A 22,958-nucleotide genomic window follows, 5' to 3' on the forward strand; every position below is an offset into this window, starting at 1 on the left:
GGCGTTGCAGCCCTCTAGCGCCATCCCTCTTTGATGCCTCTCTCCGATACCTACACAGGACTCCCTACGGTGCACACGAGAAGGTTGGAGGGGAGTCCAAGCACATGCCCACACGCCTGCATGCGCAGCGCCGCAAAGAGGCACCGTTCACTCAGTGAGCTTTTTTTTCGAGTGTGTGTGAAGAATTCATGCAAATGCAGGACAAAAAGGGAGATAGAAGAGTAGGCTGTGCTGTCTTCTACAGCTTCTCCTGTCAACCACCCCATCCCTACCACCTCTGGCAGAGCTGACCCGCTGCCTGGCGCTTCCCCTCTGCGCAAGCGCTTCCCCCACGTGCCACGCGCTCTTTCACTCCTCTATTCGTTCGAGCACACTTCGGCGCAGCATCCGCTGCATTCCCGCGAGCGCTTTTGTGCGTGTGTGTCTGCGGGTGAGTGGGTGCGAGCATCGCCCGGGGTCAGCAGCGGCTTCGGGAGAAAGGCGTCAAGGCGAAAGCCTCGTCATCATTGTTCAAAAAAAAAAGCCAACGAAAAGACGGCTACGGTGGCATCGCCGGTGATGGGCTAAGCGCCACTGGATGGCGAGGTGGGCGATGAAGACATGTTACACTGCTCTGGCGAGCATGTGCACGTATGCGTGAGGGCGGGTAGCAGGACCTGCATGCTGTCTTGCGGCTCGGCACCATGGTTCGGGACTCCATGTTTTTCTTGCCGCTCCTATGCCTCACAGAAGACGCACTTTGGTAGCCATGTTCACATCCGTGCACACACATACACCCACGCAAACACACGCACGCGCAAACACATCTTACTGTGTCCCTGACTCGCACCTTAATCGAGAGAGAGGGGGAGAACAACACGAAAAGAGTGGAACTGTGATCGCAAGAATTTCTGTGCTCACCGGACTACTCTCCCGGCAGCGCGAGGAACATCTTACTACTCCGGCAAGGTGGCGCATGTGCGCAAAGCTACCTTAAGCGGTGAAGCGATCGAGACAGAGAGGCAGCAGCGGCCCTGGGTGTGGCCGCAACACAAGGGGCGGGGAATCAAGAGCGCGTCGAAAAGAGTACCGTCACGACCAACCACCCCACAACACACAGGGTGCTCCGCAGAGCACGACTTCGCCCCTCGGCACTCCACCTCACTCACGCACTCCCTTGCTAGCGAGCGCCCGAGGAAGAAATGGTAATACCGTACACCTTGGCCAAAAACTGAGTGCGCTCCTCCAGCATCGCCTTGGCCTTCGGAAGCATGTCTGTCTTAGATTCCCACATCACGAGCGACGGCGTCGCGCGCACCTCCTCCAGCATCTTTGTTTGGGCCTCGTTGTGTACGTTCAGCGACGCACAAGCCCACAGAGCGTTCACTCGCACCGCAGGATCCATTGCCACTCCGGGGTACGCCGCGAAAAGCTGCGTGCAGACGTATATGAGCTCGTCATTGCGCTCTTGCACGGCAGCGAAGCTGCTGAGAATGACGGCAGCGTCCGCCACGTCCACATACCCGCCCTGTCTGTGCAGTGCCACGAGGCGGGACGCGAGCAGTGGAAAGAGTTCTGCGTCGAACAGGTCAAAGGCGCTCAGCGCGTTCAACACGGTCGCAATCTCGTCCGCGCGAAAGTCGGCGGCCACCTTGCAGGCCCGCTCTGCCAAGGCGCCGAGCACGTCCTCGGAGGCGACATCCGCCTCGTAGTAGGCGTTGGTGACCTTCGCGATCGATGCGGCATCGAAGGTGTCGGCGATGGCAACTGTCCTGGCGCCAAGGCTCTCCATGACCTCCGCCTTGCCACGCCCCGCACGCACTACGCACGAGACCAGAGAAGCCATGAGCGGGGCCTGGAGTTCATTCAGCTGCCCCAGCAGGCGCTGCTCGTAGGCGCTGAAGAGATCGTCGTCAATCTGACGCAGCTCTGTAAACGCGTCTAGGACTGTCAGGCTGATGATCGGTGACGCCTCCGCCACCTTGCGGAGAGCGTGGTCACGCAGAGTCAGCATGAGAGCGGGGTGGAGGAACTTGACACGAGACACGGCATACGCCACGTTTGCGATGTGCGCCAGCGGCACACGAGGATCCTTGAGCACCGTGGCGCCGTTGTCGCACAGGGCCTTGTACAGCCCGGGGTGGTGCACCCCTGATCGACCGTAGGCGTTGATGAGCACCGCCGTCGTCACGGCGTCCATTGTCCCCGCCTTCTCGCGCAGAAACGGAATGAACGTGAAGAGCACCTCGTGGAGGTGTCCGCTGCGCAGAACAAGACAGCTGTGCACAATACGGGCGAGTGACGCGACGTCCATGGCCTGTTCGCCCTCAGCGGTCATAGTGGCCTCCAACACGGCAGTGTAGGGCTGGCCTTTGGTCGCGTCGATGCGTAGCTGTGAGGCAACGTAGCATATTTTGCTCGCCACAGCAGGTGTGTAGGCGGTCTTCAGGTCATCCAGCACCTCCACCTCGTAGAGCTGCCGCCCGTACCGTAGCAGCTCCACCCGTCGGTCCTGTGCTGTTTGCAGCTGCTGCTGTACCTGCTCTATAGAAGAAACAAACGAGTTCGTGGTAATGGCACGGGCTACCGCAAACGCGGCAGTGGGCCAGCAGGCGAGACGACGACGCATCCCGAGAAAGCGGTGCGGGGTCTCTGGGTGGCGCCGCCGCAATCTCTTGTTGGCTTAGCACCAGTCTCGAATGCAGTACAAGATCCAAGCGCGTCAACGCGCAGAGTTTGTCACGGGGAGAGGCGAAAGGCCCGCGAAGGAGAGGAAAGTGAGGAACAAAGAAAAGCTGTGCCCTGCCGGGAGGAGGTCGTCTGCGTCTTTCGGTGCAATGCCGGAGACGGAGACACGCAGCGCTGGGAAGGGAGAACGATGCGGGAGTGCTGTGTTAGCCCGTCTCTGTCTCTCGTGCGTGTTGGCAATGGTGAGGGAGGGCGTTAGTTGTGTATGCGTACGAGGCCGCTGGGATAGGGGATCCACACTGATGCACCCTTGATGAACGCTGTCGCGAGGGAGGAGGCGCAGGAGCATGTGTGAAAGGAACAGAAGGCACGGAGAGGTTGTGCGGCAGGTGTGTGGAGGTGAAGCGCAGTGCGCGTCACGAAAAGCAACCTAAAAGGATCCCCAAAGAAACGCCTTTCGTACTATGTGTGTGAGGGGGGGTGGGGGGGTCCCGGACATGAGCAAGATAAGATCAAAAGACAACATAGGGAAGGATGGAGCGATAGAGGGTCACCGTGGGAATGGAGATGTACACGAATGAGCGAGAGAGGAAGGGTCTTGCCCCACGCATGCTCCCTCTCTCGCTACAGAATCGACGAACCCACACGCGGTGTCCGGCACTCAAGTCGGCACACGCACTTCCCTCCCCCCCACACACACACATACACACCACACCCCTGCCTCACAAAAATGACTTGCACACGGTGCTATAAATGATAGCAGCTCAGCGTGTACCGCCTCACCGCCGCTGCTGTAGGTTCACGAGTAGACTACGTCGACTGTCACAACGAAGGATGCTTGGCTCTCGTCTTCTATTTTGTTTCTTTCGGTGTTGCTCCTGAATGCTTGCTGGAGGAATCTAGTACATTACACACATGGGCGCGCACACGCAAACAGGCACGTGTGACGCTGCGAGTGCCGCGGAGGAGATGTGCCTATAAAACGGCAGCCGAAGAAAAGGGTAAGAGGGCCTTGTGTACCTCGCAGTAGTGGTGGCAATGCCGATAAGCATGCTGAGAAGGGGGAGAAAACAAAAACACGCAGCTGCGGGGGATAAATGGGGTGAGCTCCTCTTGTAATGAGATGTGTGTGCATGAAACCGAACGAAGAAGAAAACGAAGCACGACAGTACTGACTGAACCAAACACCAAAAGGGGTAGAGACGGAGGGAACAGGGCGGAAGAAGAAAAGGGGGGCAGGGGCGATGCTCGTCACCCATGCGCCAGCGAGCACTTGCGAGGGGCATCGATCTTCATGCATGAACTTAGCGCATGGCGACACAGGGGCTACCCAGAGGGGCCACCAAGTAGGGCAGCATGGCGCATCCACGTAACACACTCCAGCGGGTCTTCACCTTGCTTGTAACCACCGAAAGGAAGATAGAATCGTCATTGTGATCAGCCCTCCGCCTTCCACCACCTCAGATTGCGTCCCCTAGGGGCTACCCAGCTCAGAGTCCTGCACAATTTGATCTAAAGAAGGTAACGAGAAGGGAAGAAAAAGAATTGAGGAAGAGCGGAAGGAAAAAGCGCAAACACTGGTGAACTCCCCTTGAAAGGCTCCGCATCCCTTCCTTATGTGCCTTTTCGAGCGTGGCACTCCCTTCGCGTCTCCCCTGCGAACGACTGCAGAGCCGAAGTGCTCAAGAACACGACACGGAGCCGCAGCGCCCTGCCGTCCTGGTGCACAAAGGAAAGGAGAGGAGATCGTACAGAAAAGGGAAACGAAGAGAGAACGAGCAGGGGGGGCATCTACCATGGACGACGCAGTCCATGCTTCATCTCCTCCGCCGAAGGGAGCACGCAAACACAAATGGTCCCGCACATCGTGAGAAATCCGAACAGACCCATCCTTGTAGTGGTACACGGCATCGTCGTGGTGGCCATCACCCCAATGACGGATGCACGCAAAGCAAGCAAAAGGGGAGAAGGAAAGGTATAAAAAAAAACGGCAGCACGCGAAAGAGAAAAGTACCTCGCCGGTGATTTGGTCCATTGGCATGAAATGGTGACAAAAAGGATACAGGAAAAGCCCGCACAAGATGATGGAACAGCGCCTCACTGAGATGCATCGCGCCCCTTCTCCTCGTGGCCCAAGATTCACAACAGCCCCAAATTCTTCATGTACATTCGAGACTCGTAGCTGCCATAGCCATCGCTGAGCGAGTCGTCGTTCGACGCGGAGGGCAAGCGCGTCCCCCCATCATGCCGGCGAGCAGCTCGGCCGACCCCACCTGCGAGATCGGTGGCCGCGTGCAGGTCTCCACGGCTAACGACGGCGACGCTGTGAGTGGCCCTGACCTCCCGCGACCCCTCCACAGCCGTAGTCTCGGTGGCGGCGCGCCCTCGTGCGTCGCTGTGGTTGCTGCTCGTGACCATACTGCTGCTCTGCGCCGGCGGCAGCGTCCCCTCCCGGCCAGACGCGGCGAGTGATGCGTCCACGGTGCCACTGAAGACAGGAGGTGTGCGACTGGCCGTGGAGGCGGATACTGTGACCGCGCCTGCAGCTCGACTATGGGGCTGACGTGTCGTCGGCTCTGGCGGGATCCGGCGGTACGGCGGAACGACGGTGTCGGCTGACGTGTACAGAGGAAACGATACGTACGGGACCGCTGCCGCGGTAGGTGGGCTGACGACGGGCGGCTGGCGGCTCTGCTGCTGCTGCTGCTGGGATGGCGGTGGCTGTTGTGTGTCGAGTGAGGTTAGGCCGCTCGATAATGATGTTTGCGCCGTGCCGCTCGGTACAGATGCGTCCAGCCGTGAGAGTTGCTTGGGGTCACCCCAGTTCGGCCGCGAGGTCGACGTGGGCAGTTTGCTCATGGTGGTGGACGAGCTCAAAAGAGGGTTCGCACGACGGCCCAGCGCGCTCGTGTGCGAGGAGGTGCGGCTGTGAACCCCCGCACCACTAGCAGATTGCAGAGAAGTGTTGTGCGGGTCCCACGGCTGCGCCATGGCGGACTCGAAGGAGCGGGTCGTGCTCGGTACAGCGCTGCCACCGCCAGCCCCGCCGGTCTGGTGCCTCGTCTGCTCAGATGGCGGGGTGCAGGCACGGGAACTCTCCAGGACGCTCGACAAGGGCGGCGCACTCGAGGTAGCGCGCTGGTGAAGGCCTTGCCCGCCGTAGACGCTCGCCGGCGCAGAGCCTGTCTGCGGCCGAGGTGCGTCTCTCGCGCTAAGCGCCGGGGAAGACGAGTAGAGCGGTGCTCCTTGGAGTTGGCCTGCCACGGTGCCGTAGCCCTCCACCGCGGAGGTGCTACAGGACGGTGGCGGTGCAGCGCTCGCGGTAAGGCTAGAGGTTGCCCCGACAGCCGTGACGGGGCGCGTGTGGCGGGAGAGCCGTTCGAGGGATGCGATGCGATAGTTCACTTGCTGCATCCACTCCGTCATGGTGTTAAGCTGCACCTGGATGGCTTGCTGCTGGTGGTAGAGCAGCCGAAGCAGCATCCGATCCTCCTTGGTGAAAGCCTCGCCCTCTGAGGGAGAGCTTTCTGCCGAAGCAGCTCGCGCACCTTCGCCGCCGCCGGCGATGCCGCCCTCCCCGATGCCTGCGCTAAATGTCGGCCTGCCAGTATAAGATGAGAACATTCCGGGTACGCTGCTAGTGGGCACGGAGTCCATGTACGGGTGTGCCAGTCCACTTCTGGGGTGCACAGGCTCTAAGCCGCTGCCCGCACCTCCGGGAATCATTAATCGCGCTTGCGCTTTCGAGAGCGCGGCCGCACTTTCGTTGTCGCCGTCACGCGATCAAAGTGAAAGCACAAGGGAGAAAGCAAACCACGTGTGCTCTTTCGGGGGGAGGGGGGCAGTAGCGATGCCGGAAAGCAGAGAAACCGGAAACGATAAGACGGGCGAGCTCCGTTGCAGGGCGCGCACGGGAAGTAAATGGAGAAAGGAAGCCAGATACAGAGAAGCCGTCGCGCTCGGGCAGCAACGCACACACACACACACACGAGCGAGCAAACACTAGCAAAAGCCTCGATGTGCGAAGGGGTCTGCCGCTGCTCGCGTATATATATATATTTGTGTGTATATATACTTGTGTGGGTGTGTACGTCTTGTGTGAGTCCGCAATAGCCATGCACACGTACACACAGCAGAAAGCAGAGAGGGAGGGGTGTGATGGGGAGAAGAAGGGAGGGGTGGGGGAATGTCACAAGGGAAGGCTCTAGAGATAGAAGAGTTTACCGTACATGTACACGGAGATGACCCGAAAACAGAAACAAGAAGAGGCGGAGAAAAGAGAGCAGTAAGCGAATGAGCCTGCGTGATGCGCAGTCCGATAAAAGGGAGAGGGATGGGTGGGGTCGCTATGTTGCCTCCCTTCTCGTGCTACCGCCTGTTTCTGTGCGTGAATGTAGGCGTGATGTATGTGCGTGTGTGCAAGAGGTGGCGGATGACGTCTTTGAGAGAGACGCGCACAGGCAAAACGCGACCCCGCTGCAAAGTTGTCGCTTCGCTGGCGCCAGTACCGTAGCGCGTGAGAAGCATGCAGGGCATTTTGTGCACGCACGGGTTTCAAAGCGTTCCGACCCCCGATGATACGCACGCATGCGTACACACAGTGCCACGCACGCGAAGGCGTTGCGGAGTCCAGAGCAGAGGAGGACAGAAGAAGGAAAGGGTGTGGTCAGAAGAACGGCATGGCTATGGGCCGGTGGTGAGCAGAGGGGGCTCATCAGAAGAAAAGCGGTTGCAGTAACGCTTCGCACGGTGCCCACTGGTGTTGCCACGCGTCGGTTGCCTCTCTTGTCTGATAATGTTGGGCGTACAAAGAAGCGTTCCTCCAAATGGCACCTTGAGGTGCGCGCAAGGCACAGCGCACCTGATGTGACGGCCTGCCGTGCCGCCATATGCACCTTCATGTTCTGTGAATAGCGTGCTTTGCTCTCGCTACCAGAGAGCAACTCGCATCGAGGGACGGTCGTAGGCTCGAACACACACCAGCAACGCGGGGAAAGGAAACGCACGGAACAAATAGGCATGCTCACGTACGAAGAGACCAAGTGCCGCAGTCAAGATCTCAACCTAACGCCTCGCCTACCCCCCCCCCATGCGAGTGAGGAGGTGCGGAGAGGGTTGGCAGGGCCAATGGTGGAAACGAGGAATGAGTGCACGCTGCAGAACGCAGAGCGACAGCGGCAGACCAAACAGCGCCACCGTCTTTTCATCGTTCAGGCGCGCCGAGAGATAATGGTGCACCTGAACGATCGGGATACACAGCGATACACCGCACACATACCCACTTGGGGCATCAGCCGCAACTACATATCTCGTCAAAGCAACGAGAATTCAAGCCATGGTTGCAGACGCCTTACCCCCTCCACCGTCTACACAGAACAAAAACGTGCACGTCTCGATGGACTCCCTTGACCTGAGGGCCTGTCGTGCCCCTCCTCCCAACCTACTGGCCCCCGCCTGCTCACAGACGAATCCTGGATTTCCTCTAGGAGGGCAGTGAGTGTATAAAATCCTTGCTGTTCAGCATCGACGTCGTAATGAGGGAGACGTGCGCCTCGATCTTGGCGGTGTACGGCTCCGTCGATGGCCCCGTGACGCCGTCGGTGCCCAGCTTACGCGATACCTGCTTGCCGAAGTTCATCAGCGTCTCCTGGTTATTGTCCACGTTGCCTTCGTTGATCTGCGCCAGCAGCATCGCCTCCGAAAAAGTGTAGCCGCCAATGTACACAACGATAATGTCCTTGGCGCGCACAAACGGCGCCTGGCCAGCGGGAATAGGACACCCCGGCACCCTCTGCACCGGATACTTCTCTACCGATAGTGTACCGTTGTAGACACGGTTGATGATCTTCTTGACGAGCGGTACGTGCTGTGTGAGCACATTCTGCACGTCCTTGCCAAACTGCCCAACAGCCTTCGCGACCGTCTTGAGCATGTGCCCCGTTGAAGATCGGAATATCTCGTGGCACCGCTGGTCCTGTCCAGCATACTCGATAAGGCGGTCGATCAGCTGGACCTTCTCCTGCGGGCATTGACGCTGCATGAGCTCCTGCTTTAGCTGCATGATGATGTTGCCGGCCACCCTTTCGTAGTGCAGGTGGTACAGCATCACAATGCGCAGCGCATCGTCGACGTCCGTCTTGGGGTCCTGTACCACCTCCAGCACGAGGCGGCTGTGCTCCGTCACGTTGTTGTTGGAGATGATGTCCTGCTCGAGTACCGAGAGCCGCGTGAGGTTTCGGCCGTTGATCTCGGCAACCAGCTCGCTCGTGATAGCGCAGTGTCGGGTCACCTGCACCGACTGCTTGCGAGCCTCAGGGAAGCGGTTCATGAAATTTTTGATTTCATCCAAGGAAACGGTGTTGCGGTCAAATTGGTTCATCTCCTTGTACGCCTTCACCATCTCACTCACCGCCACGCAGACCTGGCCCCAATCGTCGTAGCGATGCTGGCCAAAAAAGCCGTCCGTCTGCGGCGCGACGACATGCACGCGATCCTCCGGCTTCGCATCTGGGTCGTCGATGACGACTTCGTTGCCGCGCTGGAAGCCGATCAGCTCATGAATCATTGCCTCGTAGGTCCAGGGCATCAACAGTGGGGTGACAGGGTCGTCCTTGCGGTCCAAGATCACCAGCACACTCTCGGTGGCCTTGAGGTCAGGGAATGTGGCGTGAACACTCTTCATGCGAGCTGCCACCTCGACCGCGAGCTTCTCGGAAACCTTGCTGCCCTCGCGGTACCGAATGACAGCCCGGCGATTCGTCGACAGCAGCATGCTAATGATGCCCTCCGACATGCGCTCGAGCGACTTGGGGTCCCACTGACTGTACGTGATGGGGTTCATGAACGGGCTTGGGCCTTTGGCCAGCGGCGAGGGTTTCAGCTGCATCAGACACACCCACTCCGTCACGGGAATGGAGTTGATGTACAGTTCCCCAACGCGCGACACTAGATTAAGCACATCTGCGTTCGCCAAGGACTGCACCAGCGAGGAGTCTAGCATGTAGGTAAAGTAGATGTCATAGGAGGCGAAGTTGCCCTCCGCCAGCTCCTGATATACAGCTGCCAACGATGCCGCAGAGGGGCGGCACACAATCACACAGGAGAAGTGCTTCATGGGATAGCGCTCCTCGTTCGCCAGCATATCGACCAGCACTACATTATGCTGCAGCAGCTGGTGCTGAGAATAGGCAACGGAGAGGATTTCACGAGTCGCATCATCGCACAGGAGCACCTTGAGACCCGCCGTGGCGCTAAAAGCTGTGTTCAAGTAGTTCCAAGCCTGTTCCAGGCAGTTGCGGCGCCCGCGGTTTACCTTCGAGGAGGATACGGAAGACATTTTGTTGCCGTGCCGAACGAGGAGCGAAGAAATGACGAACGCCTAAAGCGCTCGCGCACGGCCGGCGAGCACCGTGCACAAAGGGGCTCGAAAGAAAGAGCACGACGAGGGCGGCAGCGGCGGCGCTACTGTGTCGACCACGTGACGTCCAAACAAAGAGCAACAGCAAGAAGGTGGAGACTGGAACACGCAAGACGCACGCAAAAGGGGTGAAAATGCAAAAGAGGAGGGGTGCGGGGAAACAGCTGATGTGAAGTCAAGTGTCCCAGCCTCACCACAACCGACACGGCAGCGCGGCTCAAGAGGAACAACCGAAAAAAAGGGGGAAAAGGGAGGGGGCAGAGAAAGCGAAGACGGGAAACGGCATAGATGACGGGGTGCTGCAGTTGTATCGCAGCCAAGGCCAAAACGTTGAGCAACGGTCCGACGTCCCGCTGAAAGCTACTCGCCAAAGCGCGAACCCTCTCTATCCATACGTTTTCGGGCAGGCTGCATGTGCACCACGGCCGAAAGGCGCAGGCTCAGGGTAATGGGTGGGGAGGTGATAAAGTGGCGGTGTGTAGTGGAAGCGGTGTGTGCTCACGGAGAGAAAACACATATCACGGAGAAGGGAGGGAGACCGGTATACTTGGCCGCTGCTACTGCAGACGCTTGTGACAGAGAGAGATAAGGCACGCTCTCTCATGAGCTGCGCATCACGAAATGTCAAGCACCGCGTACGGCGCCTCAAGTGCCGAGGCGGCTGCCAGTGTGCATAGCTCGTTTGACGTGTGTGTGGCTCGCTTTCATGTCGGCTTACAATGTTCGCGTCGCTCTGTTAGGGTGATGTCCACACTAATACACACACACGTGTGCGTGGAGGGATAAAGAAAAGAATGATGTGATACTGTACAAGCACTCTGACACACGAGCACACACACGCGCACAGTGGGAGGGAAGGGACGACGATAGCGCCGCTTTAACTGGACGCTTTCGTCGTCTCGACACGGGCAAGCTTGTGCTCTTGCGCGCCAACCTCCTCACTCGCCGCCGCGGTCACCGCTGCACGCTTTCGCGTGGATGCCGACTTCTCCACGAGCAGCTCCACCGTGTGCGCACACGAGTCCGCCAGCGCCTTCTCCTCTACAGTCAAGCGGAAGAACTCGTAGCAGTCGGCGTAGCTGCGCAGCTCAACCTGCACCTCCTCCATGAACGGCTTTAGGGCCTTCACCATCGGAAACGCGCGCGTGAGGTGGTACTTAAAGTTGTTGAAGAGGGTGCGGTAGCGCACCGAGTAGAAAAAGAGCTCCTTCATTATGGCCATGGCGTACACCTCAGCGTCCTCCGTCGACTGCGCCTCGCTGTCGTGAGCAGCAGAGGAGAATCGAAGTTCGCTGCCTTTGCGGTGAAAGCAACGCGCGTCCTCCAGGGCGGCGCGAGCAATCATGGCTGCGTCGAAGCCGTACAGCGCGCACTTTGCCTCCCCGTCTTGGCGCGACAACACGGAGCCGTTCAGAACCAAGCAGATGCCTTCGAAGGCGGCGTCGGCCCTGCAGGTGCGTACCACCTCTGCCGCGCGGTCGTACAGCGGAGCTTGCTCAGACCGCTGGTCCGGCGTGCGGGCGTGAATGGTGATGGCGTGCAGGATAGGGTTCGTCGGCGTGTGCTGCGCCGCCGCCAGTATCGCTCGCAGCATCCCCACAGTGGCTTCGGCAGTGTCCTGAAGACGTGTCTTGAGGCTCATGGCGACGCGCTTACCACCCCGTGCTTCCACATTCGAGTCGCTGTTCACCGCGTCATGCACGGCCCGCACAATAGCCCCGCCGACCTCCGGCCGCTTCATCAGTGCGGCGCCGAAGCCGTTGTGCACACTGAACTTTTTGGGGCATCCCATGTTGATGTCGATGCCGTCTATGTCATTGCTGCACACAAGCGCCGCAGCCGCACCACGCGCAGGGTCTGCGACGCCAAGCTGCAGCACAATGCGAGGGGCAGCGATGCGCTCTGCCTTGTGTCCGCCGCAGGTGATGTCAGGGAGCACAGGCGTGCTCAGCACAACAGTACGCTTGTAGGTGTTTTTGAAGGGGTCGTAGGACACGTATTCGGCCATCGGCGTGTCTACTGTGGGGTAGTGCACCACCTCGCGCTGGCATGTCGCAAGCTTGGCGGCCACCACCTCCTCAGTGAAGACGACATCGGCACCGTGTGCGCCGCACAGGGCGCGAAAGCCAGGGCTGCACACGCGTACCATCGGCGCCAATATCGTCTTGTGGTAGAACATTGACTCCTCCACCTTCATTGCTGAAGCGAGTATGAAAGGGACGCGGCGGCGTCGGAATTCCGTTTGACAAACTAGGCCACCCGGCCCTCCAGCAAACCTCTGCGCGTCAGGATGGATGCACAAGTAGCACGTGTTTTGTGTGTGTGTGTGTGTGTGTCTGTGTGAATAGTAAGAGAGGCAGATGCGCAGTATATCCGTGAGGGGACCAGCACAGGCAGTAGGGGGCCACAAGGGGCGCGCCGTGCAAAGGAAGAGAGGCGAAAAACAAAAACGCACCAGCAATGAAGAGAGAGACAGAAAGACTCGATTCGACATCAGCGGAAGGCGATGTGTGTGACAGCCTTTCAATTCGACCACCAGAAGCGAGGAAGCATGCTGTTCGGCCCTCGGCACCCAGAGAAGCTGGAGAGAAGCACCGCAGATGGCACAAGCCTGCTGCCTACGAAGGAAAAACAAAACACTCCGTTGTCACAGCAGCTTGTCACAAGGACATTAGCCACGACGGATGTGTGCTGAGCTTGGCAGCGGAGGAGCTTGTGCACATCACTGTGCCAAGAAGCGCGCAAAGCGCGTGTGTTTTGTGCGTGGTGTGGTGTGTGCCTTTGAGTGTTTTGCATACCTACAGCTTGAAAAGACGGACGAAAACGAAAAAAAAAACAGCGAAGAACACAGAGAGAAGTCGAAATGAGGCACTAACTTTCCATTTTCTTTATTGTTTTTTTTTTTTTGAGGTGGTGGACAAGAAGGGGTGAAGCTGAGTGCGGCTGCTGCTGAGAACGGTGTGGGCAGTGGGGTATCGCAGCCCCTTGCAAGAGGCGTAGGAGCGTACACACCGCGACAGCGACAATCACGCACACAAGCACGCACAGACAGACAGAGAGACATAGATAATTGCTAACGGAGGCATAACGAGATACACAAATCTGTGCTTCGCCCACACAACGATGTAAAATAAAAGGAAGGACTACAGGAAAGAAAACAAAGATGCGGATTTGGTGCCAACGAAACGGAGCGGTAGGAGCGGGCCATCATAGAGAGACGGAGGCTAGAATGTGTGTCTGTGTGTGTGTGTGTGTGTTTGTAGAAGGGAGCCGATGGGGAAAGCAAAGAAATGGCGGGAGAGCTTTACAACGTCAGAGTTACATTTCACGCGTCAAGCATCCCTTCGCGTTTTTCACTCCCCCCCTTCCATCGCCACCCCTCCCCCTTGACTCCTTCCGTTCCCGCGGCCCTGTGTATGTTTCTTTCTCCATTCGTTGTCCCTCCCTACGTGTTTGGCCACCTGCTATTACTTCAACGAGCAACAATGAATCAGCTAAGTGCTCCTCTCGTCTGCCTCCCTGTGCCGTCGCACTTATCCTTGCGTCCGCGTCGGGCCAACAGGAGAACAGCGACAACAACAACGGCAGCAAGAAGCAAAACGCTATTCTTCTGTCCTCCGTTTTCTTCCCAGACTGTGTAGTGTCGCCGCTACCGGTTGCTGCGGTTGTTTCTTGAATGCGTCGCTACTGTCTCCACCAAGAGAGCGCGCAAAAGAAAAAGAGCGAGAATGACGTGAACGAGGAGATAGAGAGAGACAGCGCACCTGCAGATGCAAATCGCACCAACAGTGGCACATACGCACACACACGCACACATGCAATTTAAGGGACAAGAAGGGAATGGTAGAAGCTATGTGGCTTACTCAGCATTGAGGTAGACGCCGAACTCGTGGAAATCGCGGTCGAACTCGGCCTCGATCTCGGCGAACGTGTAGGCCGGACCCTCATCCGCGGCCGGCTCATCGGTCCAATCAGGGTGCATCACCAGCCACGGGCGGTTGTGGACGTAGAACCACTGCTGGCACATGGGGCACTTCGTCTTGCTGTAGCCCTTCATCATCATATAGTAGTTAGACTGCGGCACGTGCGGTGCGCAGTTACCAAAGCACAGTACGATCTGCTGGTCACCTGGGTTGCCAGTGCCCTCCACGCGGATGGGGCGCTCCTCACTACCGATCGGAGGTTCGTACAGGTGGTTCACCGCCACATACGGTCGATCGTTCCACTCCTCGCGATCGTGCTCCTCCAGCATGAGGGTGTCATCGGCCTCGAACAGGTGCCACACGCGCGCTGGCTCCTGCCAGTACAGGCGGCCAACACCGGTCACCACGTCGTCGTACACCGGCAGAGACTGGTCCATAAGCTTGCTCATAATGGGGCTCTTGCGCCAGCTGTCCGGGGGCTGCTGGAGCTCGTTCAGGTTGTGGGGTTGCACCGGGTAGGACTTGTCCTGGTACGGCATGGGGCCATGCGAGCTGCCACCGCTCATCAGAGCGCGCGATGCCGCGAAGAGGAAGAGATTAGTCTTGCGAAGCATTACGAGGTAGGAGGAGGTCGCGCTCACAGCTCCTTAGCGTTCTACTGAAGTTTCGCTTTATCTGCGCCATCGAGAAAGAGGTAGTGGGTTTTACGCGTCAGAGAGTGTGTCACGGTGCATTGCACACCAGTGTGCCATACACGTGAGTTGTAATGGGGTGCGGCAGAGTGCAGAGAGAAGCAGCAGAGCGGAGGTGAATGGCGTTGAGTCTCAAGGCGAGAAGGGTCTAGAGGGAGGGCGAAGAGAGATCTCCTCAACGCTGCATTGGAACTCGCACGCATTCATCGCGGGATGCGCTGAGGAAGTAAGCAGTTCCGCTCCCCTTCACTCGGCATCCACGCGTGCAGAAACGTGCAAGCACCTGAGCGAAGAAAACATGCCGTGCAAGTGCGGCTTAGGACATGCAGAGATGTTGAAGAGGCTCCACCATTCGCAGAAGATGGCGATGCTGTTTGGTACGAGTGTCGTCGTTTTACTGAGCAAAACATCGCTTCACTACCACTGGAGTAGAGGCGTGCAGCAGCATCCACCACCAACCAACGTCAAGCCGTCAAGGGGTGAAACAGAAGCCAAAAATAAAAAATAAAAAAAAAGCATAGTGGAGCTGTATAGGACGGAGGGAAAAAATGGGGGACCACAAGAAAAGAAACAGACATGCACAGGAAGACAAGGCGGCCACCTTCACGGCGGTGTGGAGAACGCTTGAGAGCCCAAAAGAGAGAGAGCAGTAGCCCCTGAAAGTATCGGAGAAAAACGGATGGATTGCACGAGGGGAGATGACGCAGAGAGAGGGTGCTGTGCCATCTCCCTCCATCTTTGTGTCACTGCCAGTACTGTCGCACACCGCCTGCGCCTTACTCCTCGCTTCCCCTTTTCCATGCCGACTCATGTTTCTTTCATTGTGTGCGGGTGTGTGATTCTGTAAAGGTGGGGTCATGTCCCTTTTTTGTTGTTTGTTCTTTGTTTTATTTTACATGAGTAGGATGTCACCGTGAGCGCATGCGCATGTGTTATAGGAGGTGCGCGCAAAAGGCGCGCGCACTCGCACTCGCACAGACACACCAAAAAGAGAGGAGGTAAAAAGCACAAGATGATCGTACACATCGCGCTCTTCATGGCAACGAAAAAAAAAAAGAAACTCGCTGATGGAGAGGGAAAAAGAAGGCTAATAATGACAAGCCACACCTTGGGCAAAAAAAAGCAGCCACGTAAGAACACACATATACAGGACACGTGCGTCCTTACACCTACACAAGGACGCTAACGCACCTGCAAAAAAAAGAAGCGAAGCTAACGCCACAAAGCTGCAGGCCTTGGGTACTTGGAAGGGAAAGAGCTGAAAAAAAAAAAGAGGTGCACAGAGGGGGGTGGCCTTCCCTTTTCCACCCTCCTCCCTCCAGTGGGCACAAGAGCACCCCTATCTTGAAAAAAGATACATATACATACCTAGCAAACTGTCCTCCTCACTAAGACCTACATGGCAGCTAGCCAGTGGCGTCCCGCAGACCGCCAGCCGTCAGCACTCGAACTCTTCCTTCCACACCGCTGATACGTGCGAGGGAACACAAAGAGAGAGACACTGCAAGAGAAGCACCTAAACACGTGCGGCACGGAAAACAGAAAGCGAGGAGCACATGCTTAAAAGGTCGAAGCAGCAGTGTAACACCTCTTCCTTGGCAAAACGTTTTTTTTTTCGTTTTCGGTTCCATCTGTGCCTGCAACGAGACATACATGCGATGGGGCGGGGGGCTACGACAAGGGCGGAGGGGTGTGTACACTTGGAAACAGGAGAGGGGCGGAAAGGGGCGGGAACACACTCAGACTAGCAGATGCGGTTAAGCTCTCCCCATGGCCTGTAGCATCCCTACGCTTGTCTTGTTGTCGTTTAGAATGCGGCCACCACCACCACCACCGCCCATGCCGCCACCGCCGCCACGGCTACCGAATCGGTCGCTGCGGCCGCCGAAACTGTCTCGTCCCAAAGGCGGAGTCGGACGCCCGAAAGGACGTCCCGTTCTCGGCGCAGGGATGCCACCGCCCTCCTTAGCCCTTGCCGCACGGCCGCCAGTTGCGATGCCCTGCTTGAGCGTCTCATTCTGCTTCGCCATAAGCGGCGGAATTCGTCTAGTAGAGGCCGAGACCCGCGCTGACATCCCAGCCCTATCCCCGTAGCCGGAAGATGTCGCGCCGAAGAGACCGCCGCGTGCAGGTCCCCTCGATGGGCTGAAAGAAGGTGCAGCAGGACCAGTGCCCCACATGCTTTGTGCCTCCGCACCTGCCCGCTTGGCGCTGCGGATGGCCGCGATAAACTCCTCATGCTGCTGACGCCAATTAGTCTGTGGGGCCGGAGCGGGGGTGTATCGACTTGTGGTGTTCGCCGTGCCCAGTTTCTTCGTTCGGCCTCTCCGAACCTCACTTGGGGCACCGAAGGCACCACCGGCGTAGGCGTCGTCCCCCTCGCCGCCTGCACACCGCTGCTTGCTACTGTCAAAGACCCTACGCTTTTGGTCGCCTTTGCAGACGCTCTCGTGGTAGGCGATGCGGTCAAAGTTGAAAGTACGGCCACATTTTGAGCATGGGTGCAGATTCATGTTCTCCGGCTCGACGCTTTCTGGTGGCATGCTCTGCATCTGCAGAGAGCGGACAGCTGACATGCCAGCGCCGCGGGGTTGGCCGGCGAAGGCGATGCCGGAGGATCCACCGTTGCTTGCCTTGGCAGCCGGTTTGCCATGGAGCGGTGGCATGACTGGTCGCGGCCCTTGCGGGTTCAGTTGCCACCGCTTGATGGCTTTCTCATAGCACTGCGGAATGTGGATGTTGATTGAGGCCGATCCGAAGCCCTTGCCGCATAGCTGGCACGTAATGAACTGCGGACGGGGCATCCTGGCGTGCTCCTCGAGCGCCGGACCTGTGGACTTTTCCTGATCCTTTCGTGCCTTTGTATGTCAGCAGGACACTATTCGAGTAAGAGAAGCAGCACGAGCATCGGAGAGACGCTAACGGGAAGAGTTGTGTGGAGGGAGCAAAAGAGAAGGGGGACGCAAAAACAAAAACGGAGAGAGTAGCCAGTGTAAATCTGCTGCGTGACGCAAGCCGCGAGGCTTTGATTGAAGCTCACAGCTGGTTCATTTTCGTTGTGTCGCGGCTGCACACATCCCCATTCATCCAATGGCACTGTGGTAGCGGTTCGCACGCATTCAACACCGCACACATGCGCCTGAGTCGGGGAAAAAGCCGCTCTGTGTCTCACGACATTGCATGCACTGTGCAGGTCAGCCGCACACGGAAAACAGACCAACAACAAAACAAGCAGACCCTTCTCCCACTCAAATACATAGATATATACGTCTGTGTGGTGTCTAAATTAGTACAGAGGCCGTCACGCTTCGACGCCGTTCAAGAACAAAAGAAGTTCACCCGTGCGCGCCCTTCACGGGATGGAAGGTTGCTTTAGCGTGTTTGTTTGCTTTTTGATTGTTTCCGGCTGCCCTACTGCCCATACGCTGCTCTCGTGTGGCTGTGTACGTGTGCGTGCCCCCCCCTGTCCTCTGCATTTCGTGTCCTCCACAACCGCGTCGAAGGTAAAACGAGGAAAGGGGAGCGGACAGAGAGCAGGAAAGAGAAATCGGTGGTGCGTGTGCCGCGTGCAGACAACGAGGGCCTCACCCGCACAGCGCGAGAGAACGGAGGGGTAGCGAAGAGAGTAAAAGTTTGAAGCAAAGGCTTTCTCGCACAGGAAGGATAAACCCTCCCATCCCCCAAGCCTGATCGACAGCGGTCATCAACGTCCACGATCAAACGTGCAAAACGCTCCGCGTTAGGCAGGTGGACAGGGCAGCAGGTAATGAACCCACGCAAGTTAATAAACGTTTAAGATACAAGAGAGAGTGAGAAATAGAAAAAAGAAAAACGGAAAGGCATAGACACGCGCTAGCCATGCAGAGTCCACTAAACGCACACCACTTGTAAAACCACAAACACGAAAAAGGAAAGAGCCACCCCCTTCTTAACTATCAGCAGCAACAGGGCAAAAGAGAGATCGCGCAAGAGACATCCTGGTTGATACGTTTTCGATTTCAAGCACCGGCACCGCAGAGATCGTCCGCGACACTTACACTGTGAGAAAGAGGGAAAGACGCGACACCGGCGTCAACAAGAACGTATTGGTACCACTACCCATCGGCCTCGGCACCTCCCCGCGGTTCGCTCAAAAGAAGCCCGGACCGCCGCGGGGGCGACGGCGACCATTGCCTGCGCCTCCAAAGGCACCTGGGAAGCCGCCCGCCTGGAAGCCACCGCCGCCAAACATCATGTTCATCACAGTGACAATATCCTCCTGGCTCGCACCGCCGCCAAAGCCGCTTGGCATGTTGGCCCCCTCCACGTCATTGTCCATCTGACCTGAGTCGTACATGCGCTTCTTCTTTGGGTCAGACAGGACGCCAAAGGCCTCACCGATCTCCTTGAACTGCGTCTCCGCATGCGACTTCTCTTCTTCGCTTGCGTGCGCCCACTTGTCTGGGTGCCACTGCAAACACGCTTTCTTGTAAGCCCGCTTGATGGCATCCTGGTTAGACTCGTGTTGAGGAAGACCGAGTATTTTGTAGTAGTCCTTGCGCTTCGCACGCTTGGCGCGCGCCTTCAGCTGGCGCAGCTCCGCTACGAACTGGTTATCCTCCTCGGCGGCCTGCTGCATGTCCCGCACCGCCTCATCGAAGTTATCCAGCTGCTCTTGAATGCGGCTGCGGCGAGCGTAGATTTTCGCAGAAGTGGCGCCGTTGCTGATGGCGTAGTCGCAGTCGAGGAGAGCACCCTTGTAGTCGTTCAAGTCCATCTTCGCCGCTGCCCGGTTGCTGCGCAGCGTAGCATTCATGCGGGCGTTGGTCGGGTCGCACTCGACCGCCTGAGTGTACTCATCGACGGCCACCTTGGCGTTCTTGTTCTTGAAGGCGACGTTGCCGGCGTCCTTGTGTGACTCAACAGCACGGATGCGCTTGAGCAAGATACGCGCTTTGGTGTTGTCGGGGTCCATCTGTAGCGTCTCTCGCAAAATATTCTGCGCGCTGGAGAAGCCTTCCTGGCCGCGGTAGTATAGCACCAGTGCACGTAGATAGAGGTAGTAAGGGTCGGAGCTGTGCGTGTAAGCGAAGGGGGAGAGGACTCTGGATGCCTCATCCGGCGACGAAGGCGCGTGCGCCTCTGCGTAGAGAAACGCCAGTGTCGAGGAGCCAGGAAAGTCGCGATACGGGCCGGCGAGTGCGCGGCCGGCCTCTGCAAAGCAGCCGGTCTCTATCAGCTGCCGCCCGCGCGGCACAACTTTGCTGGCCTGCTCTGCACTATTCAACAACTCCCTGAGGTGCTTCACGTCCTGTGGCGTGGCCTTTGGCGACGTCGACACGGCCGTCAGACCCGCCTTCAGCGCCTCCGAGGCGCGGTCAAACAAGCCTAGATTACACAAGGCGCTGTGCAGCCGCGAGTACGCCTTCGCAAATGTTCTATCCATTGTCACCGCCTTCTCCGCGTCGTGAGCGGCTTCCTGGTATTGCCCCCTCTTCAAGTATGCCGCACTGCGGTTCGAGTAGAGCACCGGTTCATCTGGATGGGCCTCGATGGCGGCGCTATAGTGCTGAATCGCCTCCGCGAATGCGTTCGACTTGAACGCCTGATTGCCCTGCTCCTTCAGGGCCTCCCAGTTGCCCTTGCCGCTAGAACTGGCGGCGGGCGCTTCGTCCTGTGTCATGGAGATTCGCAAAGTACACGCGCGCGCAGACACGCACACACACAAAGGGAAGGAAGAGAAACACGCTCAGCAGCAGCAGAAGTACCGTTCCACAGCAAGACAAAAAATGCGCAGATGAGGAAAGAGGGATAAATGGCAGAAAAACACGAAAGATTACGGAGATGATAATAGCACAGGAGAGAGGGGAGGGGGTCACCACCAACCAAGCGAAGCCCGAAAGAGGCCAGCAAGGGGAAGAAAAGGGAGGAACACAAACGGAGACGCGCGGGAGTACAACAGAACAAAAAGAGTGGGAGGGAGATAAAACAGAAAAGCGCAAGGTTAGGGAGAGGAAGGGGATGCGAAACGAACACCTCTCAGCTTTCCGATGGTGGTTGCTCAAATGAAGCACGCCACCGAAAAAGGAGCTCAGAAAGCGCTAGCGTATAGTTATAATTTTCTTCCCGGTGATGTGGGAGATGGAAACGCAGCGATTTAGGGCGCAACGTCGTCAGAGAGAAGAAATGTGAAGGAGGGAGGGCAGTGAAAAGAAGGGAAGTAGTGAAGGGAGGAGGAGTTGTCGAAGAGTCTGAACAAGCTCTTACAACCCCTACATCCCTGTGCAAGTGAAGCGCGCCAGCTCACCGTGGCCGGTCGCTCGGCGCGCCATACACCGAGACGGTTGTGCTTTGCTGACAACGAAGGTGCAAAGGCGTCTCCTATAGGCGTGCGATTCGTGATGTGGCCGCCGCCATCATGGGCGTGCGTGGCATCAGTGCAAGCACGCGGATCTTTTTGTAACTCTTTTGCTTTCCCTTTGCTAAAATGCGGCGTATGCCACCCGGCTCCATATGACAGCAGTGAAACCTCGCTGAAACACACACACGCACCGAAGAAACAAGAGCGAGAGTGATATGCAACCAAGAAGCAGCACAGCGAATAAGGCAGTAATAGAAAATGAAGCGCATTTGAAAGGGAAAAAAGAGTGGCAAACAGGAAGAAAACATACAAAACTGAACGAGGGGAAGTCAAGAGCGGGATGTACATTGCTGTGGTGGTCCACACGCGCGCACGCACAGATACGCGAAGGCGAGAGACGCAGACAAAGACTGCGGCGCGGCGACACACACACACAGTAAATGAAGAAATCTAAATGGAAAACAACAGAGGAAATCATATTAACGGCACTTTTGTTTTTTTTTTACAAACAGAACGAAAGCCGACCAACACAGCAACAGGAGACAAGAAAAGAAAGCAAAACAAGAGGAAAAATAAACCGAGAGGAGAGCCAACACACCGGAGACAATAGCAGCAGACGGGTACTTCTCAACTCATGTTTTCCTTTGTTTTCGACATTCCAGGTTTGCGGGAGGAGGAGGGGGTGTATAACCGAATATGAATGCTGCTGCAAAGGAGGGAGAGACGACGATGAGCGGAGTTACATCGGAGTCCAAGCACCGCACCTAAAAAAAAAAAACGAACGCCGCTGTCGCAGAATGTGGGTGGAGAAACATTTGGAGAGAAAAAAAACGGAAGGAAAAGGGGAAAAGGGGGGAGAGGGACCTTTTGACATGGCTTTGACCATGATGCCCGTGTGTTCTTTCGTTGCCGCTGTGCTGGCGGCGGTGATGTTTGTAGTGGTTTCGCGAGTCTTCTTTCTGTTCGTCTCCTCCACAAACTCCAAGATGGAGTCGCCGGCAAGGAAGCCGTGGAGAGACAAGCAAAGGAAAGAGAAATAAAGCCGTGCGGAGTGCGCGGGGCCCCGCAACTGCCTGTAACTGTTCTCCCGTTAATCTGCCCATCCCTTGGAGTACAACGGGACACAAGTGTATCGCTTTCTGCTTTCACCTTTCCCCTCTACTCCGCTTGGTTCGTTATCATGCATACTAGCACGAAGCGAAATGGCGGAAAAGATTGACCGTTTCTTTAGGAGTCAGCTCCCGAAAATACTGCTGCACCCACACGCACGCATGCACGCACACATGTCGGAAGACTACAAACGTATAAGAAAATGGCTGGCATAATATATCGTTAGCGTCGGTGTGTCTTTTAGCAAAGTCATCTTATTTCCTGAGGTGTGTGCACGGAATGGCCTTACCAAACGAGCACTTTACCTCTTCAGCGCGGTCAGCAACAAGGCTACATCCTACGCCTCCCGCCCTCACCCACCATACACACCCTCGGTAGAGCACAGCAGAGGTAGTGGAGCGCCACGAATTCCCTTTTTCTGTCACGCCCACACAGTCACACTAAAGCAAACACACAGAGAAGCGGGAGAAAGCGAACAAACGCGTCAACGTATCAGTCTGCAGCCAGCAAAGTAAAAAAAAAGGGAAAGACAACAATCAGCCAGCGGAAAAATGGTTCGAAAAAAAAAAGAGAGCCAACACACGCACGCACACACAGACACACGGTAACACGTACACAGAGAAGGGGAGAAAAGGCAAGGAAACATGCAAACAAGAAGTTATAGAGGGGCTTTGAACTGCGGAAAGCAACGAGAGGGGAAGTGGGAAAACGATAAAGCACATCAAATGACATGAGAACGTCGAAGAGAGGGAGAAAAAAAAAGAGAGAAACAGATAAGTGTGGGTGTGGCTGCTGTTTGACCACTTCAG

General features: G+C 57.0%; 7 protein-coding genes across 7 annotated transcripts; all 7 read right to left on the reverse strand.

Moving 5' to 3' along the window:
* Positions 1-1,159: 1,159 nt before the first annotated feature.
* Positions 1,160-2,608, reverse strand: LINJ_36_0470 (conserved hypothetical protein; the record flags this gene model as incomplete). The annotated part of the gene is made up of 1 exon (XM_001469525.1): positions 1,160-2,608. One exon carries the CDS (start codon positions 2,606-2,608, stop codon positions 1,160-1,162), a length of 1,449 nt encoding a protein of 482 aa, XP_001469562.1.
* Positions 2,609-4,806: 2,198 nt separating this feature from the next.
* Positions 4,807-6,393, reverse strand: LINJ_36_0480 (conserved hypothetical protein; the record flags this gene model as incomplete). Its single annotated transcript, XM_001469524.1, has 1 exon — positions 4,807-6,393. One exon carries the CDS (start codon positions 6,391-6,393, stop codon positions 4,807-4,809), a length of 1,587 nt encoding a protein of 528 aa, XP_001469561.1.
* Positions 6,394-8,149: 1,756 nt separating this feature from the next.
* Positions 8,150-10,003, reverse strand: LINJ_36_0490 (putative vacuolar protein sorting-associated protein; the record flags this gene model as incomplete). The annotated part of the gene is made up of 1 exon (XM_001469523.1): positions 8,150-10,003. One exon carries the CDS (start codon positions 10,001-10,003, stop codon positions 8,150-8,152), a length of 1,854 nt encoding a protein of 617 aa, XP_001469560.1.
* A 958-nt stretch (positions 10,004-10,961) lies between these two features.
* Positions 10,962-12,281, reverse strand: LINJ_36_0500 (dihydrouridine synthase domain protein-like protein; the record flags this gene model as incomplete). Its single annotated transcript, XM_001469522.1, has 1 exon — positions 10,962-12,281. One exon carries the CDS (start codon positions 12,279-12,281, stop codon positions 10,962-10,964), a length of 1,320 nt encoding a protein of 439 aa, XP_001469559.1.
* Positions 12,282-13,943: 1,662 nt separating this feature from the next.
* On the reverse strand, positions 13,944-14,621 carry LINJ_36_0510 (conserved hypothetical protein; the record flags this gene model as incomplete). The annotated part of the gene is made up of 1 exon (XM_001469521.1): positions 13,944-14,621. The coding sequence occupies one exon, from the start codon at positions 14,619-14,621 to the stop codon at positions 13,944-13,946; it is 678 nt and encodes a 225-aa protein (XP_001469558.1).
* A 1,835-nt stretch (positions 14,622-16,456) lies between these two features.
* Positions 16,457-17,503, reverse strand: LINJ_36_0520 (conserved hypothetical protein; the record flags this gene model as incomplete). The annotated part of the gene is made up of 1 exon (XM_001469520.1): positions 16,457-17,503. One exon carries the CDS (start codon positions 17,501-17,503, stop codon positions 16,457-16,459), a length of 1,047 nt encoding a protein of 348 aa, XP_001469557.1.
* A 1,325-nt stretch (positions 17,504-18,828) lies between these two features.
* On the reverse strand, positions 18,829-20,361 carry LINJ_36_0530 (putative DNAJ domain protein; the record flags this gene model as incomplete). The annotated part of the gene is made up of 1 exon (XM_001469519.1): positions 18,829-20,361. The coding sequence occupies one exon, from the start codon at positions 20,359-20,361 to the stop codon at positions 18,829-18,831; it is 1,533 nt and encodes a 510-aa protein (XP_001469556.1).
* Between the last annotated feature and the right edge of the window lie 2,597 nt (positions 20,362-22,958).

Source organism: Leishmania infantum, chromosome 36 (genome assembly GCF_000002875.2).
Source record: "Leishmania infantum JPCM5 genome chromosome 36".
Classification (NCBI taxonomy): domain Eukaryota; phylum Euglenozoa; class Kinetoplastea; order Trypanosomatida; family Trypanosomatidae; genus Leishmania; species Leishmania infantum.